This window comes from Falco punctatus (assembly GCF_963210335.1).
Source record: "Falco punctatus genome assembly, chromosome: 18".
NCBI classification, from domain to species: Eukaryota; Metazoa; Chordata; class Aves; order Falconiformes; family Falconidae; genus Falco; species Falco punctatus.
The window spans coordinates 1,660,562-1,683,031 of NC_137598.1; the positions used below are offsets into that span (position 1 = coordinate 1,660,562).

General features: G+C 58.3%; 7 protein-coding genes across 7 annotated transcripts; 4 read left to right on the forward strand and 3 right to left on the reverse strand.

Annotated features, from left to right (window-relative positions):
* Positions 1-12: 12 nt before the first annotated feature.
* LOC308054833 (uncharacterized protein) lies at positions 13-8,060 on the reverse strand. The gene is made up of 3 exons (XM_080368211.1): positions 6,297-8,060; positions 2,158-2,273; positions 13-1,693 (listed from the first exon to the last, which is right to left on the reverse strand). The coding sequence occupies exons 1-3, from the start codon at positions 6,643-6,645 to the stop codon at positions 1,142-1,144; spliced, it is 1,017 nt and encodes a 338-aa protein (XP_080224337.1). The 5' UTR covers positions 6,646-8,060; the 3' UTR covers positions 13-1,141.
* LOC308055045 (claw keratin-like) lies at positions 1,608-4,612 on the forward strand. Its single transcript, XM_080368620.1, has 2 exons — positions 1,608-3,471; positions 3,579-4,612. Exon 2 carries the CDS (start codon positions 3,600-3,602, stop codon positions 4,023-4,025), a length of 426 nt encoding a protein of 141 aa, XP_080224746.1. The 5' UTR covers positions 1,608-3,471; positions 3,579-3,599; the 3' UTR covers positions 4,026-4,612.
* A 19-nt stretch (positions 8,061-8,079) lies between the features above and the next one.
* On the forward strand, positions 8,080-9,811 carry LOC308055060 (claw keratin-like). Its single transcript, XM_080368640.1, has 2 exons — positions 8,080-8,208; positions 8,316-9,811. The coding sequence occupies exon 2, from the start codon at positions 8,337-8,339 to the stop codon at positions 8,688-8,690; it is 354 nt and encodes a 117-aa protein (XP_080224766.1). The 5' UTR covers positions 8,080-8,208; positions 8,316-8,336; the 3' UTR covers positions 8,691-9,811.
* Positions 9,812-9,827: 16 nt separating this feature from the next.
* On the reverse strand, positions 9,828-21,245 carry LOC308054834 (uncharacterized protein). The gene is made up of 3 exons (XM_080368212.1): positions 20,823-21,245; positions 11,973-12,088; positions 9,828-11,502 (listed from the first exon to the last, which is right to left on the reverse strand). The coding sequence occupies exons 1-3, from the start codon at positions 21,241-21,243 to the stop codon at positions 10,957-10,959; spliced, it is 1,083 nt and encodes a 360-aa protein (XP_080224338.1). The 5' UTR covers positions 21,244-21,245; the 3' UTR covers positions 9,828-10,956.
* LOC308055041 (uncharacterized protein) lies at positions 11,430-15,023 on the forward strand. Its single transcript, XM_080368616.1, has 2 exons — positions 11,430-13,286; positions 13,394-15,023. Exon 2 carries the CDS (start codon positions 13,415-13,417, stop codon positions 13,892-13,894), a length of 480 nt encoding a protein of 159 aa, XP_080224742.1. The 5' UTR covers positions 11,430-13,286; positions 13,394-13,414; the 3' UTR covers positions 13,895-15,023.
* Positions 15,040-16,720, reverse strand: LOC308055063 (claw keratin-like). The gene is made up of 2 exons (XM_080368643.1): positions 16,639-16,720; positions 15,040-16,531 (listed from the first exon to the last, which is right to left on the reverse strand). The coding sequence occupies exon 2, from the start codon at positions 16,508-16,510 to the stop codon at positions 16,166-16,168; it is 345 nt and encodes a 114-aa protein (XP_080224769.1). The 5' UTR covers positions 16,511-16,531; positions 16,639-16,720; the 3' UTR covers positions 15,040-16,165.
* On the forward strand, positions 17,992-19,672 carry LOC308055062 (claw keratin-like). Its single transcript, XM_080368642.1, has 2 exons — positions 17,992-18,073; positions 18,181-19,672. The coding sequence occupies exon 2, from the start codon at positions 18,202-18,204 to the stop codon at positions 18,544-18,546; it is 345 nt and encodes a 114-aa protein (XP_080224768.1). The 5' UTR covers positions 17,992-18,073; positions 18,181-18,201; the 3' UTR covers positions 18,547-19,672.
* Positions 21,246-22,470: the final 1,225 nt, after the last annotated feature.

A 22,470-nucleotide genomic window follows, 5' to 3' on the forward strand; every position in this document is an offset into this window, starting at 1 on the left:
CAAGATCAGACACGCTTTTCCCTCACTGCCTGGAGAGAAGCTCGCACATCTCATCTTGCCTTTGAGGATTTGTCTGCACGTGCACATCCTCCCATGTGGCAAGGTCAGCCTGCACTGAGTCTCAGCCATCTGCCCATTCCTGGCTGAGGAGGTGTCCCCTGTGTGTCTGCTGAGGGAACAGTGCTGGGAGTGGGGTTTGGTGACCCCGCTTACAGCGGCTGAGGCTGGGGGCTTTGGCGGGCTGTGGCAGCGTGGGCTGCTTTGTGGGCTCATGTGTGAGGAAGAGCAGGGATGGGCCAGCAAATTTGTAGCACAACAGGGGGTGGTGGGAAGCTCTGCTGTCATTCCTGGGCACAGCGTGTCCACAGGTAGCAGGTGGGTGACACAGGGAATCCCGAGAAGAGCTTCTACTCCACCGGTGGTGGCAAGGTGAGGCCAACATGGGTCCAACCAGCAGTGGAAGATGGAGGAAAAATAAGAAAAGGAGGGGGTGGAGGTTTGCAGTGCTGCAGAGTACAGGAGCCCAAAGTGTGGAGAAGAAATCAAGGGCAGAGAGGGAGAAGCTGTTGTTGAACAAGACAAGTACGGCCCCGGCTGCAGGTGACCATCTGGCAGAGGGACATGCTGCCAAGGGCCGGCAGGAGGAAGCGAGGCAGCTCCCGCAGGCCACCCTGCAGAGGCCGTGGGTGGCAGCTGGCTAGGACAGCCCGGGGAGCCAAGGCTGCTGCTGGGAGCGTTGCCTACAGAGGAAGGTTGAAGAAAACAACCATGGGACAACACTGCGATGCAACAGAGATTTTATTGCAGTTCCAGGGGAGCGGGGAGTTGGGACAAGAGCAAAGCACTGGTGGGGGCTTTCCCCTGTCTCCTGGCAGTGGGCAGAGCAACAACGAGCATCAGCCGTGCCACAGGAGCAGGCACCCAGCATGATGCTGCGTCGTCAAAGAGCAGCAAGTCTTGAAGGGATGCTCAAGCAGGGCAGGAAGAAAGGCAGAGTGGGCCCCACACATGCACGAGGCATCCAAGCTCTGGGGCCCAGCTGTGCCAAAGCAATGTCCTTCCTTCAGGGGTTGTGTTGGGATGTGCCATGGCCTTTTCAGGTCCTCGTCTTCTTCTGTGGCCAGGTCAAGTGTTGTGGAGCTTAGCAGGGTCCACAGTTGCCATTGAGGTACCTGTGGCCTCGGCCCCAGCTCCCATATCCACAACCGCCAAATCCTCCATAGCCCCCATAACCTCCATAGCCCCCATATCCTCCATAGCCCCCACAGCTCCCATAGCCTCCATAACCCCCATAGCCCCAAAGGCCTCCATAGCCACCATAGCCACCATAGCCTCCATAGCCCCCATAGCCCCCATAGCCTCCAAAACCACCACGGCCTCCAAAAGTGCCGCCGTAACCCCCGCCAACGCCGGGAGCTCCCGCTGAGCCAACAACACTCTGCTGCGGGAAGGAGCTGAGGATGGGCCCGGGGAAGGTGATCACCGAGGGTGGCGGCTGGATCACCACCGTGGAGTCAGGGCACTGCCGCACGCAGGGCTCGTTGCAGGTGTCAGCCAGCGGGGCCGGGGCGGCCACCCCACAGGAGGTGTTGCACAGGCTGGTGCAGGACATCCTTGTGTTCAGCAGGTGATGCTGCAAGAAAAGACAGAGCTCCGGGTCAGTGTCAGGCCCAATCCCAAAACCCTCCTGTCTCTCTCACACTTGGAACCTGTGTCCCAGGACAGGCTCTGGATCCTCTCCGGCAGTCACAGCAAGAAGAGGCTCCACAGTTCAAATGCTGGTATAAACCAGTGTTTGCCATGGTGCGCCCTGGGCCTGGCTTGACCAAAGGGAACAGAAAATCTCCCTCAACCAAAGCAAATGGAAAATGAACATCTCCCAAAGGATTTGAGTCTCTTGGTGTACTCAGAGCATTGTACCCACAAGGTTAAATTCCCATCCTTTCCATAGCTCTGGAACAGCACGATCCCATCCTTACTATGCCCGATGAAAGTGTGGTGGAGCCCCAAGCAAACGATGCCTCAGGAAAGCCACTGCTGAGGAAGGAAAGAGGGAGGTAAGACTTGCACTTACCACAGTGATCAGAGAGGCAAGTGGGAGAAGATGGATAGCCAGCTGTGAAGCCCTCAGCTCTTATATACATGTCGCCGACTGACCGAGGAATCGCCCAAGGCGTGGTGGTAATAACCCCATGTGATCATGAGATCAAGCGGACAAAATTCATGACATAAATAGCGATATGAGATAATTAAGTGCCTCCTCATTGGGGACACTGGAACACAAATGTGCCCCGGAGAAAAAAGAGGTAATGGGAGGGACAGGACATGACACATCATTACATCAAAGACAAGGCGTTACTGTAGCTGAACTCGCGGCACCAATAAACCCCAATCTGTCCCTAATCCTTCACTTTGCTTGCACAGAAGAATTCTGGGCATCTTGCAGAAGATTGCTGTTCCCAACCACGCCACACTCAGCACAGCAGAGCCAGGCGCCCATGGCCGGCAGTGCCCAGCGTGCCTCTGCCTGTGCCTGTGGGGAGCACGGCCACGTGCAGCCTGGCTCTGGGTGGGCGCTCGGCCAGCCTCTCCTGGCACAGCCCTCAATGCCCCGCTGAGTAATTGAGCTCCTCCAGAGAGGGCTTGGCGAGAACCGTGCTCACAGGCATGAGGCTGAAGGAGCCGACACTGACATGGTCCCTTTGATGCCCTTCTTCTCCTCCGTATATGCCCCCCACATTCAGAGGTCTCCATGCTCTATCCTACTGCCATGCCCACTGCATCTCAACCAGCCTCTGTGCGCTTGAGGTTTTGCTATGCGTGGGACCGGTCCCCTCTACTCTTTGCATGGCTGCCAAGTGAATCCAGGACCTTAACACCTCTACAGCCTTAGAGGTGGGCAATTAACAGAGATATCTGTGGACCCCATGACAATGAGATGCTGTTGCTGGCATTCAGAGATGGTGGAAATTTGGAAGTCACTTCAAGCATGTGGAAGGGCTTCTCCATGTGCCCAGCGTCCCGGTTCCTCTGTTTACCAGTCTGTAAGAGAAAGGTAATGACAGACGTGATTGCTATGCCCAGGATGGCAAAGCACTTCTGCAAGATGCTTACGACTTATCCACACAGGGAGCTTGAGGATTAGGGAGAGATTGAGGTCTATTGTGATGCGAGTTCGGCTACAGCAGCGCGTGCTCTTTCATGTAATGATGTATCACGACAAATCCCTCCCATCACACGTATGCTTTGCAAGGCACGTTTGTACACAAATGTCCCTAGCGAGGCGGCATATAACACTCCCAGCATCATTATCTTTACGATGAAGATTGTGTGCTTGATCTCATGATTACGTGGGGATTCAACCACCACCCCGTGACCACTGCCCCGGGCAGCCTGGGACGTGTATAAAAGAGCTGAGGGCTTCACAGCCCTCTATCCACTCGGCTTTGCTTGACTCTCCTGATCAACAGGGTAAGTCCAGCTCCTGGAAGCCCCTTGGGGATCTCTCCCTGCCTCCCTGCCTCCCTCGATACAGCCCCTTCCCCGCACCCGTGCCTAATCCCCGGTGTCTTTGCCAGGACTCCTTGCCTGCCTGAAAGATGTCCTGCACCAGCCTGTGCAACACCTCCTGTGGGGTGGCCGCCCCGGCCCCGCTGGCTGACACCTGCAACGAGCCCTGCGTGCGGCAGTGCCCTGACTCCACGGTGGTGATCCAGCCGCCACCCTCGGTGATCACCTTCCCCGGGCCCATCCTCAGCTCCTTCCCGCAGCAGAGTGTTGTTGGCTCAGCGGGAGCTCCCGGCGTTGGCTGGGGTTACGGCGGCACTTTTGGAGGCCGTGGTGGTTTTGGAGGCTATGGGGGCTATGGGGGCTATGGGGGCTATGGAGGCCTTTGGGGCCATGGGGGTTATGGGGGTTATGGAGGCCTTTGGGGCTATGGGGGCTATGGAGGATTTGGCAGTTGTGGATATGGTGGCTGGCGCCGAGGCCACAGGTACCTCAATGGCAACTGTGGACCCTGCTAAGCTCCACAACACTTGACCTGGCCACAGAAGAAGACGAGGACCTGAAAAGGCCATGGCACATCCCAACACAACCCCTGAAGGAAGGACATTGCTTTGGCACAGCTGGGCCCCAGAGCTTGGATGCCTCGTGCATGTGTGGGGCCCACTCTGCCTTTCTTCCTGCCCTGCTTGAGCATCCCTTCAAGACTTGCTGCTCTTTGACGACGCAGCATCATGCTGGGTGCCTGCTCCTGTGGCACGGCTGATGCTCGTTGTTGCTCTGCCCACTGCCAGGAGACAGGGGAAAGCCCCCACCAGTGCTTTGCTCTTGTCCCAACTCCCCGCTCCCCTGGAACTGCAATAAAATCTCTGTTGCATCGCAGTGTTGTCCCATGGTTGTTTTCTTCAACCTTCCTCTGTAGGCAACGCTCCCAGCAGCAGCCTTGGCTCCCCGGGCTGTCCTAGCCAGCTGCCACCCACGGCCTCTGCAGGGTGGCCTGCGGGAGCTGCCTCGCTTCCTCCTGCCGGCCCTTGGCAGCATGTCCCTCTGCCAGATGGTCACCTGCAGCCGGGGCCGTACTTGTCTTGTTCAACAACAGCTTCTCCCTCTCTGCCCTTGATTTCTTCTCCACACTTTGGGCTCCTGTACTCTGCAGCACTGCAAACCTCCACCCCCTCCTTTTCTTATTTTTCCTCCATCTTCCACTGCTGGTTGGACCCATGTTGGCCTCACCTTGCCACCACCGGTGGAGTAGAAGCTCTTCTCGGGATTCCCTGTGTCACCCACCTGCTACCTGTGGACACGCTGTGCCCAGGAATGACAGCAGAGCTTCCCACCACCCCCTGTTGTGCTACAAATTTGCTGGCCCATCCCTGCTCTTCCTCACACATGAGCCCACAAAGCAGCCCACGCTGCCACAGCCCGCCAAAGCCCCCAGCCTCAGCCGCTGTAAGCGGGGTCACCAAACCCCACTCCCAGCACTGTTCCCTCAGCAGACACACAGGGGACACCTCCTCAGCCAGGAATGGGCAGATGGCTGAGACTCAGTGCAGGCTGACCTTGCCACATGGGAGGATGTGCACGTGCAGACAAATCCTCAAAGGCAAGATGAGATGTGCGAGCTTCTCTCCAGGCAGTGAGGGAAAAGCGTGTCTGATCTTGACGTTTTGCTGCCTTCTTTCCCATCCCCTGTGTTGACAATTGCGGATGACACATCTTTCCTGGAGGTCAGCATCGGGGACCCAAGAGGTGTCCCACTGCCCTCCACAATGGCTGTGGCCAGAACTGTCTCTGCCCAAGAGCACCTTGCAGTGCAGGGATCACACCATGAGGAGACAGCTGGGGCAGAGAGGGACCTCAGGAAGGCAGGCAGCCCAACCTCCTCCACAAAGAGCTTTATGCTTCATGTGACTGCATACTCGCGGCCTCTTCATGGCTCTGAGGAGAAACTTGGGAAAAGTTGCTGTGTGTGTGTCTTCCCTCATGCCAGTGCCCTCACCTCTAGCTGGGCACAGGCGCATGGTCAGCATCGGGCAGCAGCCCCGTCCATGCAGTGTTTGTGCCTCCACTTCCCTGGACCTCCAGAGGTGACCAACAACAAGCCAATGAACGGAGGTAAGGCCTGGCGTGCTGGTTTTGCAGAGCATTGGGAAGAGCTTCTGCCAGTCACCTGTGGCACTTGCACGTATCCAAAGGGAGCTCTGGGAACGTGCTGTGCTTACGGCCGGTGGGAGAGCAGAGGAAGCTCAGTGCAATGTGCTGCACAAGGCCCAGGTGGGACTGGCATCCTCAGCTGTAGCCCCCGGAGCAAACTGCCCAAATGGTCCAAGGGCATCACCGTGGGAGATTCAAGCAGCCCACGTGCCACGAGGTCTGGGGGAAGTGGGAAGGCGGAAGGAAGGGTGAAGAAAAAGCATCATGGGTCGACATTGTGATGCAACAGAGCTTTTATTGCAGTTCCAGGGGAGGAGGGAGTTGGGACAAGAGCAGGGTCCTGGCCAGGGCCTTCCGCTGTCTCCTGGCACTGGGCAGAGCAACAACGAGCGTCAGCCGTGCCCCAGGAGCAGGCACCCAGCGCGGGTCACTGTCATCAGGGTGCAACAAGACGTGAAGGGATGCTCAAGCAGGGAAGGAGCAAAGCAGAGTAAGGCCCAAGAAGTTAGAAGACTTCCAAGCTGCGGTGCCCCACAATGTCAAAGGGATGTTTTTCCACAGACTGTTATATCGGCATGTCCCAGGGGCTTTTCCAAAGCTCTCCTTCATCTGTGATGAGACGCAGTGTGGGGTTTAGCAGGGTCCACAGCTGCCCCTGAGGTATCCGCAGCCTCGGCCCCAACCACCGTATCCATAGCCCCCATAGCCCCCATAGCCCCCATAGCCCCCATAGCCTCCAAAACCACCACGGCCTCCAAAAGTGCCGCCGTAGCCTCCGCCAACGCCGGGAGCTCCCGCTGAGCCAACAACACTGTGCTGCGGGAAGGAGCTGAGGATGGGTCCAGGGTATGTGATCACCGCAGCTGGCGGCTGGATCACCACCGTGGAGTCAGGGCACTGCCGCACGCAGGGCTCGTTGCAGGTGTCAGCCAGCGGGGCCGGGGCGGCCACCCCACAGGAGGTGTTGCACAGGCTGGTGCAGGACATCTTTCAGGCAGGCAAGGAGTCCTGGCAAAGACACCGGGGATTAGGCACGGGTGCGGGGAAGGGGCTGTATCGAGGGAGGCAGGGAGGCAGGGAGAGATCCCCAAGGGGCTTCCAGGAGCTGGACTTACCCTGTTGATCAGGAGAGTCAAGCAAAGCCGAGTGGATAGAGGGCTGTGAAGCCCTCAGCTCTTTTATACACGTCCCAGGCTGCCCGGGGCATTGGCCACGGGGGTTGGTGGTTGAAACCCCACGTAATCATGAGACGTAGCACACAGCTTCATGAGACAGAAAGTGATGCGAGAGAATTATATGCCGCCTCACTGGGGGCACTGGCACGCAAGCGTGCCCTGGAGAGGACAGGGGTGATGGGAGGGACAAACGATGACACGCCATTACATGAAAGACAAGGCACGGCTGTTGTAGCTGAACTGGCGGCACCAATAAACCCCGATCTATCCCTAATCCCCCGCATTGCTTACGTGGCAATGTGCTGAACCTTGCAGAATATTGCTGTGTCCAACGCTAGCACACCAGGCTGCTGCTCCTGCAGACAACGCACTCAGCAGCAGCCCAGCCAGGCACCCATGGCCACGAGTCCCCAGTGTGCCTGGGCCTGCGGGGAACTTTGCCACGTGCAGCCTGGCTCAGTGGCTGCTCGGCCCAAATCTCCTGGCACAGCCCCCAACGCCCAGCTGAGCAACCGAGTCCCTCCAGAGAGGCCTTGAGGAGGACCACGCTTACAAAGACATGGCCAAGGAAGCTGAGAGTGTCCTGGTCCCCTCCTGCCCTGCACCTCCCCTGTGCATGTCCCCTGTCACACAGGACCTTGCCGCCTGATCTCATTGCCCCCCCCCCACCTTTGTTTTGAGGCCCCACACGAATGGGTCTTTGAGCCACTCAGCAAAGAGTGCCCCCCACCCTCTGCATGGCCGTTCATCGGTGAGCACCACACAGACCCTCTCGAGCCGGGGCATGGAGATGGCCGAGGCTTCAGGGAGCTCCTGCCCTGTTGCCCCAGAAGGCGCCCAGCGCTCACGGGCACTGGGAGATGGTGGGCATTTGCGAGCCACTCCGAGTGTCTGGAATGGCTTCTCCCTTTGCCCAGCCTCCCCCTGCCTCTGCTTACCGCCTTGTAAAAGGGAGGTAATGACAGGCATGATGGTGTGCACAGGATTGCAAAGCACATCTGCGAAATGCTCAGGACTCTGGCACGTAAGCAATGCGGGGGATTAGGGATAGATCGGGGTTTATTGGTGCCGCCAGTTCAGCTACAACAGCCGTGCCTTGTCTTTCATGTAATGGCGTGTCATCGTTTGTCCCTCCCATCACCCCTGTCCTCTCCAGGGCACGCTTGCGTGCCAGTGCCCCCAGTGAGGCGGCATATAATTCTCTCGCATCACTTTCTGTCTCATGAAGCTGTGTGCTACATCTCATGATTACGTGGGGTTTCAACCACCAACCCCCGTGGCCAATGCCCCGGGCAGCCTGGGACGTGTATAAAAGAGCTGAGGGCTTCACAGCCCTCTATCCACTCGGCTTTGCTTGACTCTCCTGATCAACAGGGTAAGTCCAGCTCCTGGAAGCCCCTTGGGGATCTCTCCCTGCCTCCCTGCCTCCCTCGATACAGCCCCTTCCCCGCACCCGTGCCTAATCCCCGGTGTCTTTGCCAGGACTCCTTGCCTGCCTGAAAGATGTCCTGCACCAGCCTGTGCAACACCTCCTGTGGGGTGGCCGCCCCGGCCCCGCTGGCTGACACCTGCAACGAGCCCTGCGTGCGGCAGTGCCCTGACTCCACGGTGGTGATCCAGCCGCCAGCTGCGGTGATCACATACCCTGGACCCATCCTCAGCTCCTTCCCGCAGCACAGTGTTGTTGGCTCAGCGGGAGCTCCCGGCGTTGGCGGAGGCTACGGCGGCACTTTTGGAGGCCGTGGTGGTTTTGGAGGCTATGGGGGCTATGGGGGCTATGGGGGCTATGGGGGCTATGGATACGGTGGTTGGGGCCGAGGCTGCGGATACCTCAGGGGCAGCTGTGGACCCTGCTAAACCCCACACTGCGTCTCATCACAGATGAAGGAGAGCTTTGGAAAAGCCCCTGGGACATGCCGATATAACAGTCTGTGGAAAAACATCCCTTTGACATTGTGGGGCACCGCAGCTTGGAAGTCTTCTAACTTCTTGGGCCTTACTCTGCTTTGCTCCTTCCCTGCTTGAGCATCCCTTCACGTCTTGTTGCACCCTGATGACAGTGACCCGCGCTGGGTGCCTGCTCCTGGGGCACGGCTGACGCTCGTTGTTGCTCTGCCCAGTGCCAGGAGACAGCGGAAGGCCCTGGCCAGGACCCTGCTCTTGTCCCAACTCCCTCCTCCCCTGGAACTGCAATAAAAGCTCTGTTGCATCACAATGTCGACCCATGATGCTTTTTCTTCACCCTTCCTTCCGCCTTCCCACTTCCCCCAGACCTCGTGGCACGTGGGCTGCTTGAATCTCCCACGGTGATGCCCTTGGACCATTTGGGCAGTTTGCTCCGGGGGCTACAGCTGAGGATGCCAGTCCCACCTGGGCCTTGTGCAGCACATTGCACTGAGCTTCCTCTGCTCTCCCACCGGCCGTAAGCACAGCACGTTCCCAGAGCTCCCTTTGGATACGTGCAAGTGCCACAGGTGACTGGCAGAAGCTCTTCCCAATGCTCTGCAAAACCAGCACGCCAGGCCTTACCTCCGTTCATTGGCTTGTTGTTGGTCACCTCTGGAGGTCCAGGGAAGTGGAGGCACAAACACTGCATGGACGGGGCTGCTGCCCGATGCTGACCATGCGCCTGTGCCCAGCTAGAGGTGAGGGCACTGGCATGAGGGAAGACACACACACAGCAACTTTTCCCAAGTTTCTCCTCAGAGCCATGAAGAGGCCGCGAGTATGCAGTCACATGAAGCATAAAGCTCTTTGTGGAGGAGGTTGGGCTGCCTGCCTTCCTGAGGTCCCTCTCTGCCCCAGCTGTCTCCTCATGGTGTGATCCCTGCACTGCAAGGTGCTCTTGGGCAGAGACAGTTCTGGCCACAGCCATTGTGGAGGGCAGTGGGACACCTCTTGGGTCCCCGATGCTGACCTCCAGGAAAGATGTGTCATCCGCAATTGTCAACACAGGGGATGGGAAAGAAGGCAGCAAAACGTCAAGATCAGACACGCTTTTCCCTCACTGCCTGGAGAGAAGCTCGCACATCTCATCTTGCCTTTGAGGATTTGTCTGCACGTGCACATCCTCCCATGTGGCAAGGTCAGCCTGCACTGAGTCTCAGCCATCTGCCCATTCCTGGCTGAGGAGGTGTCCCCTGTGTGTCTGCTGAGGGAACAGTGCTGGGAGTGGGGTTTGGTGACCCCGCTTACAGCGGCTGAGGCTGGGGGCTTTGGCGGGCTGTGGCAGCGTGGGCTGCTTTGTGGGCTCATGTGTGAGGAAGAGCAGGGATGGGCCAGCAAATTTGTAGCACAACAGGGGGTGGTGGGAAGCTCTGCTGTCATTCCTGGGCACAGCGTGTCCACAGGTAGCAGGTGGGTGACACAGGGAATCCCGAGAAGAGCTTCTACTCCACCGGTGGTGGCAAGGTGAGGCCAACATGGGTCCAACCAGCAGTGGAAGATGGAGGAAAAATAAGAAAAGGAGGGGGTGGAGGTTTGCAGTGCTGCAGAGTACAGGAGCCCAAAGTGTGGAGAAGAAATCAAGGGCAGAGAGGGAGAAGCTGTTGTTGAACAAGACAAGTACGGCCCCGGCTGCAGGTGACCATCTGGCAGAGGGACATGCTGCCAAGGGCCGGCAGGAGGAAGCGAGGCAGCTCCCGCAGGCCACCCTGCAGAGGCCGTGGGTGGCAGCTGGCTAGGACAGCCCGGGGAGCCAAGGCTGCTGCTGGGAGCGTTGCCTACAGAGGAAGGTTGAAGAAAACAACCATGGGACAACACTGCGATGCAACAGAGATTTTATTGCAGTTCCAGGGGAGCGGGGAGTTGGGACAAGAGCAAAGCACTGGTGGGGGCTTTCCCCTGTCTCCTGGCAGTGGGCAGAGCAACAACGAGCATCAGCCGTGCCACAGGAGCAGGCACCCAGCATGATGCTGCGTCGTCAAAGAGCAGCAAGTCTTGAAGGGATGCTCAAGCAGGGCAGGAAGAAAGGCAGAGTGGGCCCCACACATGCACGAGGCATCCAAGCTCTGGGGCCCAGCTGTGCCAAAGCAATGTCCTTCCTTCAGGGGTTGTGTTGGGATGTGCCATGGCCTTTTCAGGTCCTCGTCTTCTTCTGTGGCCAGGTCAAGTGTTGTGGAGCTTAGCAGGGTCCACAGTTGCCATTGAGGTACCTGTGGCCTCGGCCCCAGCTCCCATATCCACAACCGCCAAATCCTCCATAGCCCCCATAACCTCCATAGCCCCCATATCCTCCATAGCCCCCACAGCTCCCATAGCCTCCATAACCCCCATAGCCCCAAAGGCCTCCATAGCCACCATAGCCACCATAGCCTCCATAGCCCCCATAGCCCCCATAGCCTCCAAAACCACCACGGCCTCCAAAAGTGCCGCCGTAACCCCCGCCAACGCCGGGAGCTCCCGCTGAGCCAACAACACTCTGCTGCGGGAAGGAGCTGAGGATGGGCCCGGGGAAGGTGATCACCGAGGGTGGCGGCTGGATCACCACCGTGGAGTCAGGGCACTGCCGCACGCAGGGCTCGTTGCAGGTGTCAGCCAGCGGGGCCGGGGCGGCCACCCCACAGGAGGTGTTGCACAGGCTGGTGCAGGACATCCTTGTGTTCAGCAGGTGATGCTGCAAGAAAAGACAGAGCTCCGGGTCAGTGTCAGGCCCAATCCCAAAACCCTCCTGTCTCTCTCACACTTGGAACCTGTGTCCCAGGACAGGCTCTGGATCCTCTCCGGCAGTCACAGCAAGAAGAGGCTCCACAGTTCAAATGCTGGTATAAACCAGTGTTTGCCATGGTGCGCCCTGGGCCTGGCTTGACCAAAGGGAACAGAAAATCTCCCTCAACCAAAGCAAATGGAAAATGAACATCTCCCAAAGGATTTGAGTCTCTTGGTGTACTCAGAGCATTGTACCCACAAGGTTAAATTCCCATCCTTTCCATAGCTCTGGAACAGCACGATCCCATCCTTACTATGCCCGATGAAAGTGTGGTGGAGCCCCAAGCAAACGATGCCTCAGGAAAGCCACTGCTGAGGAAGGAAAGAGGGAGGTAAGACTTGCACTTACCACAGTGATCAGAGAGGCAAGTGGGAGAAGATGGATAGCCAGCTGTGAAGCCCTCAGCTCTTATATACATGTCGCCGACTGACCGAGGAATCGCCCAAGGCGTGGTGGTAATAACCCCATGTGATCATGAGATCAAGCGGACAAAATTCATGACATAAATAGCGATATGAGATAATTAAGTGCCTCCTCATTGGGGACACTGGAACACAAATGTGCCCCGGAGAAAAAAGAGGTAATGGGAGGGACAGGACATGACACATCATTACATCAAAGACAAGGCGTTACTGTAGCTGAACTCGCGGCACCAATAAACCCCAATCTGTCCCTAATCCTTCACTTTGCTTGCACAGAAGAATTCTGGGCATCTTGCAGAAGATTGCTGTTCCCAACCACGCCACACTCAGCACAGCAGAGCCAGGCGCCCATGGCCGGCAGTGCCCAGCGTGCCTCTGCCTGTGCCTGTGGGGAGCACGGCCACGTGCAGCCTGGCTCTGGGTGGGCGCTCGGCCAGCCTCTCCTGGCACAGCCCTCAATGCCCCGCTGAGTAATTGAGCTCCTCCAGAGAGGGCTTGGCGAGAACCGTGCTCACAGGCATGAGGCTGAAGGAGCCGACACTGACATGGTCCCTTTGATGCCCTTCTTCTCCTCCGTATATGCCCCCCACATTCAGAGGTCTCCATGCTCTATCCTACTGCCATGCCCACTGCATCTCAACCAGCCTCTGTGCGCTTGAGGTTTTGCTATGCGTGGGACCGGTCCCCTCTACTCTTTGCATGGCTGCCAAGTGAATCCAGGACCTTAACACCTCTACAGCCTTAGAGGTGGGCAATTAACAGAGATATCTGTGGACCCCATGACAATGAGATGCTGTTGCTGGCATTCAGAGATGGTGGAAATTTGGAAGTCACTTCAAGCATGTGGAAGGGCTTCTCCATGTGCCCAGCGTCCCGGTTCCTCTGTTTACCAGTCTGTAAGAGAAAGGTAATGACAGACGTGATTGCTATGCCCAGGATGGCAAAGCACTTCTGCAAGATGCTTACGACTTATCCACACAGGGAGCTTGAGGATTAGGGAGAGATTGAGGTCTATTGTGATGCGAGTTCGGCTACAGCAGCGCGTGCTCTTTCATGTAATGATGTATCATGACAAATCCCTCCCATCACACGTATGCTTTGCAAGGCACGTTTGTACACAAATGTCCCTAGCGAGGCGGCATATAACACTCCCAGCATCATTATCTTTACGATGAAGATTGTGTGCTTGATGTCATGATTACGTGGGGATTCAACCACCACCCCGTGACCACTGCCCCGGGCAGCCTGGGACGTGTATAAAAGAGCTGAGGGCTTCACAGCCCTCTATCCACTCGGCTTTGCTTGACTCTCCTGATCAACAGGGTAAGTCCAGCTCCTGGAAGCCCCTTGGGGATCTCTCCCTGCCTCCCTGCCTCCCTCGATACAGCCCCTTCCCCGCACCCGTGCCTAATCCCCGGTGTCTTTGCCAGGACTCCTTGCCTGCCTGAAAGATGTCCTGCACCAGCCTGTGCAACACCTCCTGTGGGGTGGCCGCCCCGGCCCCGCTGGCTGACACCTGCAACGAGCCCTGCGTGCGGCAGTGCCCTGACTCCACGGTGGTGATCCAGCCGCCACCCTCGGTGATCACCTTCCCCGGGCCCATCCTCAGCTCCTTCCCGCAGCACAGTGTTGTTGGCTCAGCGGGAGCTCCCGGCGTTGGCGGGGGTTACGGCGGCACTTTTGGAGGCCGTGGTGGTTTTGGAGGCTATGGGGGCTATGGGGGCTATGGAGGCTATGGTGGCTATGGTGGCTATGGTGGCTATGGAGGCCTTTGGGGCTATGGGGGTTATGGAGGCTATGGGAGCTGTGGGGGCTATGGAGGATATGGGGGCTATGGAGGTTATGGGGGCTATGGAGGATTTGGCAGTTGTGGATATGGGAGCTGGGGCCGAGGCCACAGGTACCTCAATGGCAACTGTGGACCCTGCTAAGCTCCACAACACTTGACCTGGCCACAGAAGAAGACGAGGACCTGAAAAGGCCATGGCACATCCCAACACAACCCCTGAAGGAAGGACATTGCTTTGGCACAGCTGGGCCCCAGAGCTTGGATGCCTCGTGCATGTGTGGGGCCCACTCTGCCTTTCTTCCTGCCCTGCTTGAGCATCCCTTCAAGACTTGCTGCTCTTTGACGACGCAGCATCATGCTGGGTGCCTGCTCCTGTGGCACGGCTGATGCTCGTTGTTGCTCTGCCCACTGCCAGGAGACAGGGGAAAGCCCCCACCAGTGCTTTGCTCTTGTCCCAACTCCCCGCTCCCCTGGAACTGCAATAAAATCTCTGTTGCATCGCAGTGTTGTCCCATGGTTGTTTTCTTCAACCTTCCTCTGTAGGCAACGCTCCCAGCAGCAGCCTTGGCTCCCCGGGCTGTCCTAGCCAGCTGCCACCCACGGCCTCTGCAGGGTGGCCTGCGGGAGCTGCCTCGCTTCCTCCTGCCGGCCCTTGGCAGCATGTCCCTCTGCCAGATGGTCACCTGCAGCCGGGGCCGTACTTGTCTTGTTCAACAACAGCTTCTCCCTCTCTGCCCTCGATTTCTTCTCCACACTTTGGGCTCCTGTACTCTGCAGCACTGCAAACCTCCACCCCCTCCTTTTCTTATTTTTCCTCCATCTTCCACTGCTGGTTGGACCCATGTTGGCCTCACCTTGCCACCACCGGTGGAGTAGAAGCTCTTCTCGGGATTCCCTGTGTCACCCACCTGCTACCTGTGGACACGCTGTGCCCAGGAATGACAGCAGAGCTTCCCACCACCCCCTGTTGTGCTACAAATTTGCTGGCCCATCCCTGCTCTTCCTCACACATGAGCCCACAAAGCAGCCCACGCTGCCACAGCCCGCCAAAGCCCCCAGCCTCAGCCGCTGTAAGCGGGGTCACCAAACCCCACTCCCAGCACTGTTCCCTCAGCAGACACACAGGGGACACCTCCTCAGCCAGGAATGGGCAGATGGCTGAGACTCAGTGCAGGCTGACCTTGCCACATGGGAGGATGTGCACGTGCAGACAAATCCTCAAAGGCAAGATGAGATGTGCGAGCTTCTCTCCAGGCAGTGAGGGAAAAGCGTGTCTGATCTTGACGTTTTGCTGCCTTCTTTCCCATCCCCTGTGTTGACAATTGCGGATGACACATCTTTCCTGGAGGTCAGCATCGGGGACCCAAGAGGTGTCCCACTGCCCTCCACAATGGCTGTGGCCAGAACTGTCTCTGCCCAAGAGCACCTTGCAGTGCAGGGATCACACCATGAGGAGACAGCTGGGGCAGAGAGGGACCTCAGGAAGGCAGGCAGCCCAACCTCCTCCACAAAGAGCTTTATGCTTCATGTGACTGCATACTCGCGGCCTCTTCATGGCTCTGAGGAGAAACTTGGGAAAAGTTGCTGTGTGTGTGTCTTCCCTCATGCCAGTGCCCTCACCTCTAGCTGGGCACAGGCGCATGGTCAGCATCGGGCAGCAGCCCCGTCCATGCAGTGTTTGTGCCTCCACTTCCCTGGACCTCCAGAGGTGACCAACAACAAGCCAATGAACGGAGGTAAGGCCTGGCGTGCTGGTTTTGCAGAGCATTGGGAAGAGCTTCTGCCAGTCACCTGTGGCACTTGCACGTATCCAAAGGGAGCTCTGGGAACGTGCTGTGCTTACGGCCGGTGGGAGAGCAGAGGAAGCTCAGTGCAATGTGCTGCACAAGGCCCAGGTGGGACTGGCATCCTCAGCTGTAGCCCCTGGAGCAAACTGCCCAAATGGTCCAAGGGCATCACCGTGGGAGATTCAAGCAGCCCACGTGCCACGAGGTCTGGGGGAAGTGGGAAGGCGGAAGGAAGGGTGAAGAAAAAGCATCATGGGTCGACATTGTGATGCAACAGAGCTTTTATTGCAGTTCCAGGGGAGGAGGGAGTTGGGACAAGAGCAGGGTCCTGGCCAGGGCCTTCCGCTGTCTCCTGGCACTGGGCAGAGCAACAACGAGCGTCAGCCGTGCCCCAGGAGCAGGCACCCAGCGCGGGTCACTGTCATCAGGGTGCAACAAGACGTGAAGGGATGCTCAAGCAGGGCAGGAAGAAAGGCAGAGTAAGGCCACAAGCACGCACAAGGCGTCCAAGCTCTGGGGCCCAGCTGTGCCAAAGCAATGTCCTTCCTTCGAGCGTTGTGTTGGGATGTGCCACGGCCTTTTCAGGTCCTCGTCTACTTCTGTGGCAGGATCAAGTGTTGTGGAGCTTAGCAGGGTCCACAGCTGCCCCTGAGGTATCCGCAGCCTCGGCCCCAACCACCGTATCCATAGCCACCATAGCCCCCATAGCCCCCATAGCCTCCAAAACCACCACGGCCTCCAAAAGTGCCGCCGTAGCCTCCGCCAACGCCGGGAGCTCCCGCTGAGCCAACAACACTGTGCTGCGGGAAGGAGCTGAGGATGGGTCCAGGGTATGTGATCACCGCAGCTGGCGGCTGGATCACCACCGTGGAGTCAGGGCACTGCCGCACGCAGGGCTCGTTGCAGGTGTCAGCCAGCGGGGCCGGGGCGGCCACCCCACAGGAGGTGTTGCACAGGCTGGTGCAGGACATCTTTCAGGCAGGCAAGGAGTCCTGGCAAAGACACCGGGGATTAGGCACGGGTGCGGGGAAGGGGCTGTATCGAGGGAGGCAGGGAGGCAGGGAGAGATCCCCAAGGGGCTTCCAGGAGCTGGACTTACCCTGTTGATCAGGAGAGTCAAGCAAAGCCGAGTGGATAGAGGGCTGTGAAGCCCTCAGCTCTTTTATACACGTCCCAGGCTGCCCGGGGCATTGGCCACGGGGGTTGGTGGTTGAAACCCCACGTAATCATGAGACGTAGCACACAGCTTCATGAGACAGAAAGTGATGCGAGAGAATTATATGCCGCCTCACTGGGGGCACTGGCACGCAAGCGTGCCCTGGAGAGGACAGGGGTGATGGGAGGGACAAACGATGACACGCCATTACATGAAAGACAAGGCACGGCTGTTGTAGCTGAACTGGCGGCACCAATAAACCCCGATCTATCCCTAATCCCCCGCATTGCTTACGTGCCAGAGTCCTGAGCATTTCGCAGATGTGCTTTGCAATCCTGTGCACACCATCATGCCTGTCATTACCTCCCTTTTACAAGGCGGTAAGCAGAGGCAGGGGGAGGCTGGGCAAAGGGAGAAGCCATTCCAGACACTCGGAGTGGCTCGCAAATGCCCACCATCTCCCAGTGCCCGTGAGCGCTGGGCGCCTTCTGGGGCAACAGGGCAGGAGCTCCCTGAAGCCTCGGCCATCTCCATGCCCCGGCTCGAGAGGGTCTGTGTGGTGCTCACCGATGAACGGCCATGCAGAGGGTGGGGGGCACTCTTTGCTGAGTGGCTCAAAGACCCATTCGTGTGGGGCCTCAAAACAAAGGTGGGGGGGGGGCAATGAGATCAGGCGGCAAGGTCCTGTGTGACAGGGGACATGCACAGGGGAGGTGCAGGGCAGGAGGGGACCAGGACACTCTCAGCTTCCTTGGCCATGTCTTTGTAAGCGTGGTCCTCCTCAAGGCCTCTCTGGAGGGACTCGGTTGCTCAGCTGGGCGTTGGGGGCTGTGCCAGGAGATTTGGGCCGAGCAGCCACTGAGCCAGGCTGCACGTGGCAAAGTTCCCCGCAGGCCCAGGCACACTGGGGACTCGTGGCCATGGGTGCCTGGCTGGGCTGCTGCTGAGTGCGTTGTCTGCAGGAGCAGCAGCCTGGTGTGCTAGCGTTGGACACAGCAATATTCTGCAAGGTTCAGCACATTGCCACGTAAGCAATGCGGGGGATTAGGGATAGATCGGGGTTTATTGGTGCCGCCAGTTCAGCTACAACAGCCGTGCCTTGTCTTTCATGTAATGGCGTGTCATCGTTTGTCCCTCCCATCACCCCTGTCCTCTCCAGGGCACGCTTGCGTGCCAGTGCCCCCAGTGAGGCGGCATATAATTCTCTCGCATCACTTTCTGTCTCATGAAGCTGTGTGCTACGTCTCATGATTACGTGGGGTTTCAACCACCAACCCCCGTGGCCAATGCCCCGGGCAGCCTGGGACGTGTATAAAAGAGCTGAGGGCTTCACAGCCCTCTATCCACTCGGCTTTGCTTGACTCTCCTGATCAACAGGGTAAGTCCAGCTCCTGGAAGCCCCTTGGGGATCTCTCCCTGCCTCCCTGCCTCCCTCGATACAGCCCCTTCCCCGCACCCGTGCCTAATCCCCGGTGTCTTTGCCAGGACTCCTTGCCTGCCTGAAAGATGTCCTGCACCAGCCTGTGCAACACCTCCTGTGGGGTGGCCGCCCCGGCCCCGCTGGCTGACACCTGCAACGAGCCCTGCGTGCGGCAGTGCCCTGACTCCACGGTGGTGATCCAGCCGCCAGCTGCGGTGATCACATACCCTGGACCCATCCTCAGCTCCTTCCCGCAGCACAGTGTTGTTGGCTCAGCGGGAGCTCCCGGCGTTGGCGGAGGCTACGGCGGCACTTTTGGAGGCCGTGGTGGTTTTGGAGGCTATGGGGGCTATGGGGGCTATGGTGGCTATGGATACGGTGGTTGGGGCCGAGGCTGCGGATACCTCAGGGGCAGCTGTGGACCCTGCTAAGCTCCACAACACTTGATCCTGCCACAGAAGTAGACGAGGACCTGAAAAGGCCGTGGCACATCCCAACACAACGCTCGAAGGAAGGACATTGCTTTGGCACAGCTGGGCCCCAGAGCTTGGACGCCTTGTGCGTGCTTGTGGCCTTACTCTGCCTTTCTTCCTGCCCTGCTTGAGCATCCCTTCACGTCTTGTTGCACCCTGATGACAGTGACCCGCGCTGGGTGCCTGCTCCTGGGGCACGGCTGACGCTCGTTGTTGCTCTGCCCAGTGCCAGGAGACAGCGGAAGGCCCTGGCCAGGACCCTGCTCTTGTCCCAACTCCCTCCTCCCCTGGAACTGCAATAAAAGCTCTGTTGCATCACAATGTCGACCCATGATGCTTTTTCTTCACCCTTCCTTCCGCCTTCCCACTTCCCCCAGACCTCGTGGCACGTGGGCTGCTTGAATCTCCCACGGTGATGCCCTTGGACCATTTGGGCAGTTTGCTCCAGGGGCTACAGCTGAGGATGCCAGTCCCACCTGGGCCTTGTGCAGCACATTGCACTGAGCTTCCTCTGCTCTCCCACCGGCCGTAAGCACAGCACGTTCCCAGAGCTCCCTTTGGATACGTGCAAGTGCCACAGGTGACTGGCAGAAGCTCTTCCCAATGCTCTGCAAAACCAGCACGCCAGGCCTTACCTCCGTTCATTGGCTTGTTGTTGGTCACCTCTGGAGGTCCAGGGAAGTGGAGGCACAAACACTGCATGGACGGGGCTGCTGCCCGATGCTGACCATGCGCCTGTGCCCAGCTAGAGGTGAGGGCACTGGCATGAGGGAAGACACACACACAGCAACTTTTCCCAAGTTTCTCCTCAGAGCCATGAAGAGGCCGCGAGTATGCAGTCACATGAAGCATAAAGCTCTTTGTGGAGGAGGTTGGGCTGCCTGCCTTCCTGAGGTCCCTCTCTGCCCCAGCTGTCTCCTCATGGTGTGATCCCTGCACTGCAAGGTGCTCTTGGGCAGAGACAGTTCTGGCCACAGCCATTGTGGAGGGCAGTGGGACACCTCTTGGGTCCCCGATGCTGACCTCCAGGAAAGATGTGTCATCCGCAATTGTCAACACAGGGGATGGGAAAGAAGGCAGCAAAACGTCAAGATCAGACACGCTTTTCCCTCACTGCCTGGAGAGAAGCTCGCACATCTCATCTTGCCTTTGAGGATTTGTCTGCACGTGCACATCCTCCCATGTGGCAAGGTCAGCCTGCACTGAGTCTCAGCCATCTGCCCATTCCTGGCTGAGGAGGTGTCCCCTGTGTGTCTGCTGAGGGAACAGTGCTGGGAGTGGGGTTTGGTGACCCCGCTTACAGCGGCTGAGGCTGGGGGCTTTGGCGGGCTGTGGCAGCGTGGGCTGCTTTGTGGGCTCATGTGTGAGGAAGAGCAGGGATGGGCCAGCAAATTTGTAGCACAACAGGGGGTGGTGGGAAGCTCTGCTGTCATTCCTGGGCACAGCGTGTCCACAGGTAGCAGGTGGGTGACACAGGGAATCCCGAGAAGAGCTTCTACTCCACCGGTGGTGGCAAGGTGAGGCCAACATGGGTCCAACCAGCAGTGGAAGATGGAGGAAAAATAAGAAAAGGAGGGGGTGGAGGTTTGCAGTGCTGCAGAGTACAGGAGCCCAAAGTGTGGAGAAGAAATCGAGGGCAGAGAGGGAGAAGCTGTTGTTGAACAAGACAAGTACGGCCCCGGCTGCAGGTGACCATCTGGCAGAGGGACATGCTGCCAAGGGCCGGCAGGAGGAAGCGAGGCAGCTCCCGCAGGCCACCCTGCAGAGGCCGTGGGTGGCAGCTGGCTAGGACAGCCCGGGGAGCCAAGGCTGCTGCTGGGAGCGTTGCCTACAGAGGAAGGTTGAAGAAAACAACCATGGGACAACACTGCGATGCAACAGAGATTTTATTGCAGTTCCAGGGGAGCGGGGAGTTGGGACAAGAGCAAAGCACTGGTGGGGGCTTTCCCCTGTCTCCTGGCAGTGGGCAGAGCAACAACGAGCATCAGCCGTGCCACAGGAGCAGGCACCCAGCATGATGCTGCGTCGTCAAAGAGCAGCAAGTCTTGAAGGGATGCTCAAGCAGGGCAGGAAGAAAGGCAGAGTGGGCCCCACACATGCACGAGGCATCCAAGCTCTGGGGCCCAGCTGTGCCAAAGCAATGTCCTTCCTTCAGGGGTTGTGTTGGGATGTGCCATGGCCTTTTCAGGTCCTCGTCTTCTTCTGTGGCCAGGTCAAGTGTTGTGGAGCTTAGCAGGGTCCACAGTTGCCATTGAGGTACCTGTGGCCTCGGCGCCAGCCACCATATCCACAACTGCCAAATCCTCCATAGCCCCCATAGCCCCAAAGGCCTCCATAACCCCCATAACCCCCATGGCCCCAAAGGCCTCCATAGCCCCCATAGCCCCCATAGCCCCCATAGCCTCCAAAACCACCACGGCCTCCAAAAGTGCCGCCGTAACCCCAGCCAACGCCGGGAGCTCCCGCTGAGCCAACAACACTCTGCTGTGGGAAGGAGCTGAGGATGGGCCCGGGGAAGGTGATCACCGAGGGTGGCGGCTGGATCACCACCGTGGAGTCAGGGCACTGCCGCACGCAGGGCTCGTTGCAGGTGTCAGCCAGCGGGGCCGGGGCGGCCACCCCACAGGAGGTGTTGCACAGGCTGGTGCAGGACATCTTTCAGGCAGGCAAGGAGTCCTGGCAAAGACACCGGGGATTAGGCACGGGTGCGGGGAAGGGGCTGTATCGAGGGAGGCAGGGAGGCAGGGAGAGATCCCCAAGGGGCTTCCAGGAGCTGGACTTACCCTGTTGATCAGGAGAGTCAAGCAAAGCCGAGTGGATAGAGGGCTGTGAAGCCCTCAGCTCTTTTATACACGTCCCAGGCTGCCCGGGGCAGTGGTCACGGGGTGGTGGTTGAATCCCCACGTAATCATGAGATCAAGCACACAATCTTCATCGTAAAGATAATGATGCTGGGAGTGTTATATGCCGCCTCGCTAGGGACATTTGTGTACAAACGTGCCTTGCAAAGCATACGTGTGATGGGAGGGATTTGTCGTGATACATCATTACATGAAAGAGCACGCGCTGCTGTAGCCGAACTCGCATCACAATAGACCTCAATCTCTCCCTAATCCTCAAGCTCCCTGTGTGGATAAGTCGTAAGCATCTTGCAGAAGTGCTTTGCCATCCTGGGCATAGCAATCACGTCTGTCATTACCTTTCTCTTACAGACTGGTAAACAGAGGAACCGGGACGCTGGGCACATGGAGAAGCCCTTCCACATGCTTGAAGTGACTTCCAAATTTCCACCATCTCTGAATGCCAGCAACAGCATCTCATTGTCATGGGGTCCACAGATATCTCTGTTAATTGCCCACCTCTAAGGCTGTAGAGGTGTTAAGGTCCTGGATTCACTTGGCAGCCATGCAAAGAGTAGAGGGGACCGGTCCCACGCATAGCAAAACCTCAAGCGCACAGAGGCTGGTTGAGATGCAGTGGGCATGGCAGTAGGATAGAGCATGGAGACCTCTGAATGTGGGGGGCATATACGGAGGAGAAGAAGGGCATCAAAGGGACCATGTCAGTGTCGGCTCCTTCAGCCTCATGCCTGTGAGCACGGTTCTCGCCAAGCCCTCTCTGGAGGAGCTCAATTACTCAGCGGGGCATTGAGGGCTGTGCCAGGAGAGGCTGGCCGAGCGCCCACCCAGAGCCAGGCTGCACGTGGCCGTGCTCCCCACAGGCACAGGCAGAGGCACGCTGGGCACTGCCGGCCATGGGCGCCTGGCTCTGCTGTGCTGAGTGTGGCGTGGTTGGGAACAGCAATCTTCTGCAAGATGCCCAGAATTCTTCTGTGCAAGCAAAGTGAAGGATTAGGGACAGATTGGGGTTTATTGGTGCCGC

Coding starts and splice junctions, on each gene's coding strand:
- LOC308055041 (XM_080368616.1), top strand. CDS start 13,415: ATGTCCTGCACCAGCCTGTGCAACACCTCCTGTGGGGTGGCCGCCCCG.
- LOC308055063 (XM_080368643.1), bottom strand. CDS start 16,510: ATGTCCTGCACCAGCCTGTGCAACACCTCCTGTGGGGTGGCCGCCCCG.
- LOC308055062 (XM_080368642.1), top strand. CDS start 18,202: ATGTCCTGCACCAGCCTGTGCAACACCTCCTGTGGGGTGGCCGCCCCG.
- LOC308054833 (XM_080368211.1), bottom strand. CDS start 6,645: ATGTCCTGCACCAGCCTGTGCAACACCTCCTGTGGGGTGGCCGCCCCG. Junction 2,274..6,296: donor CAGGGGCAGCTGTGGACCCT/GCTAAACCCCAC, acceptor TTTGTGTTCCAG/TGTCCCCAATGAGGAGGCAC. Junction 1,694..2,157: donor ACGCCTTGGGCGATTCCTCG/GTCAGTCGGCGA, acceptor CAAGTGTGAGAG/AGACAGGAGGGTTTTGGGAT.
- LOC308055060 (XM_080368640.1), top strand. CDS start 8,337: ATGTCCTGCACCAGCCTGTGCAACACCTCCTGTGGGGTGGCCGCCCCG.
- LOC308055045 (XM_080368620.1), top strand. CDS start 3,600: ATGTCCTGCACCAGCCTGTGCAACACCTCCTGTGGGGTGGCCGCCCCG.
- LOC308054834 (XM_080368212.1), bottom strand. CDS start 21,243: ATGTCCTGCACCAGCCTGTGCAACACCTCCTGTGGGGTGGCCGCCCCG. Junction 12,089..20,822: donor CAATGGCAACTGTGGACCCT/GCTAAGCTCCAC, acceptor TTTGTGTTCCAG/TGTCCCCAATGAGGAGGCAC. Junction 11,503..11,972: donor ACGCCTTGGGCGATTCCTCG/GTCAGTCGGCGA, acceptor TGAGAGAGACAG/GAGGGTTTTGGGATTGGGCC.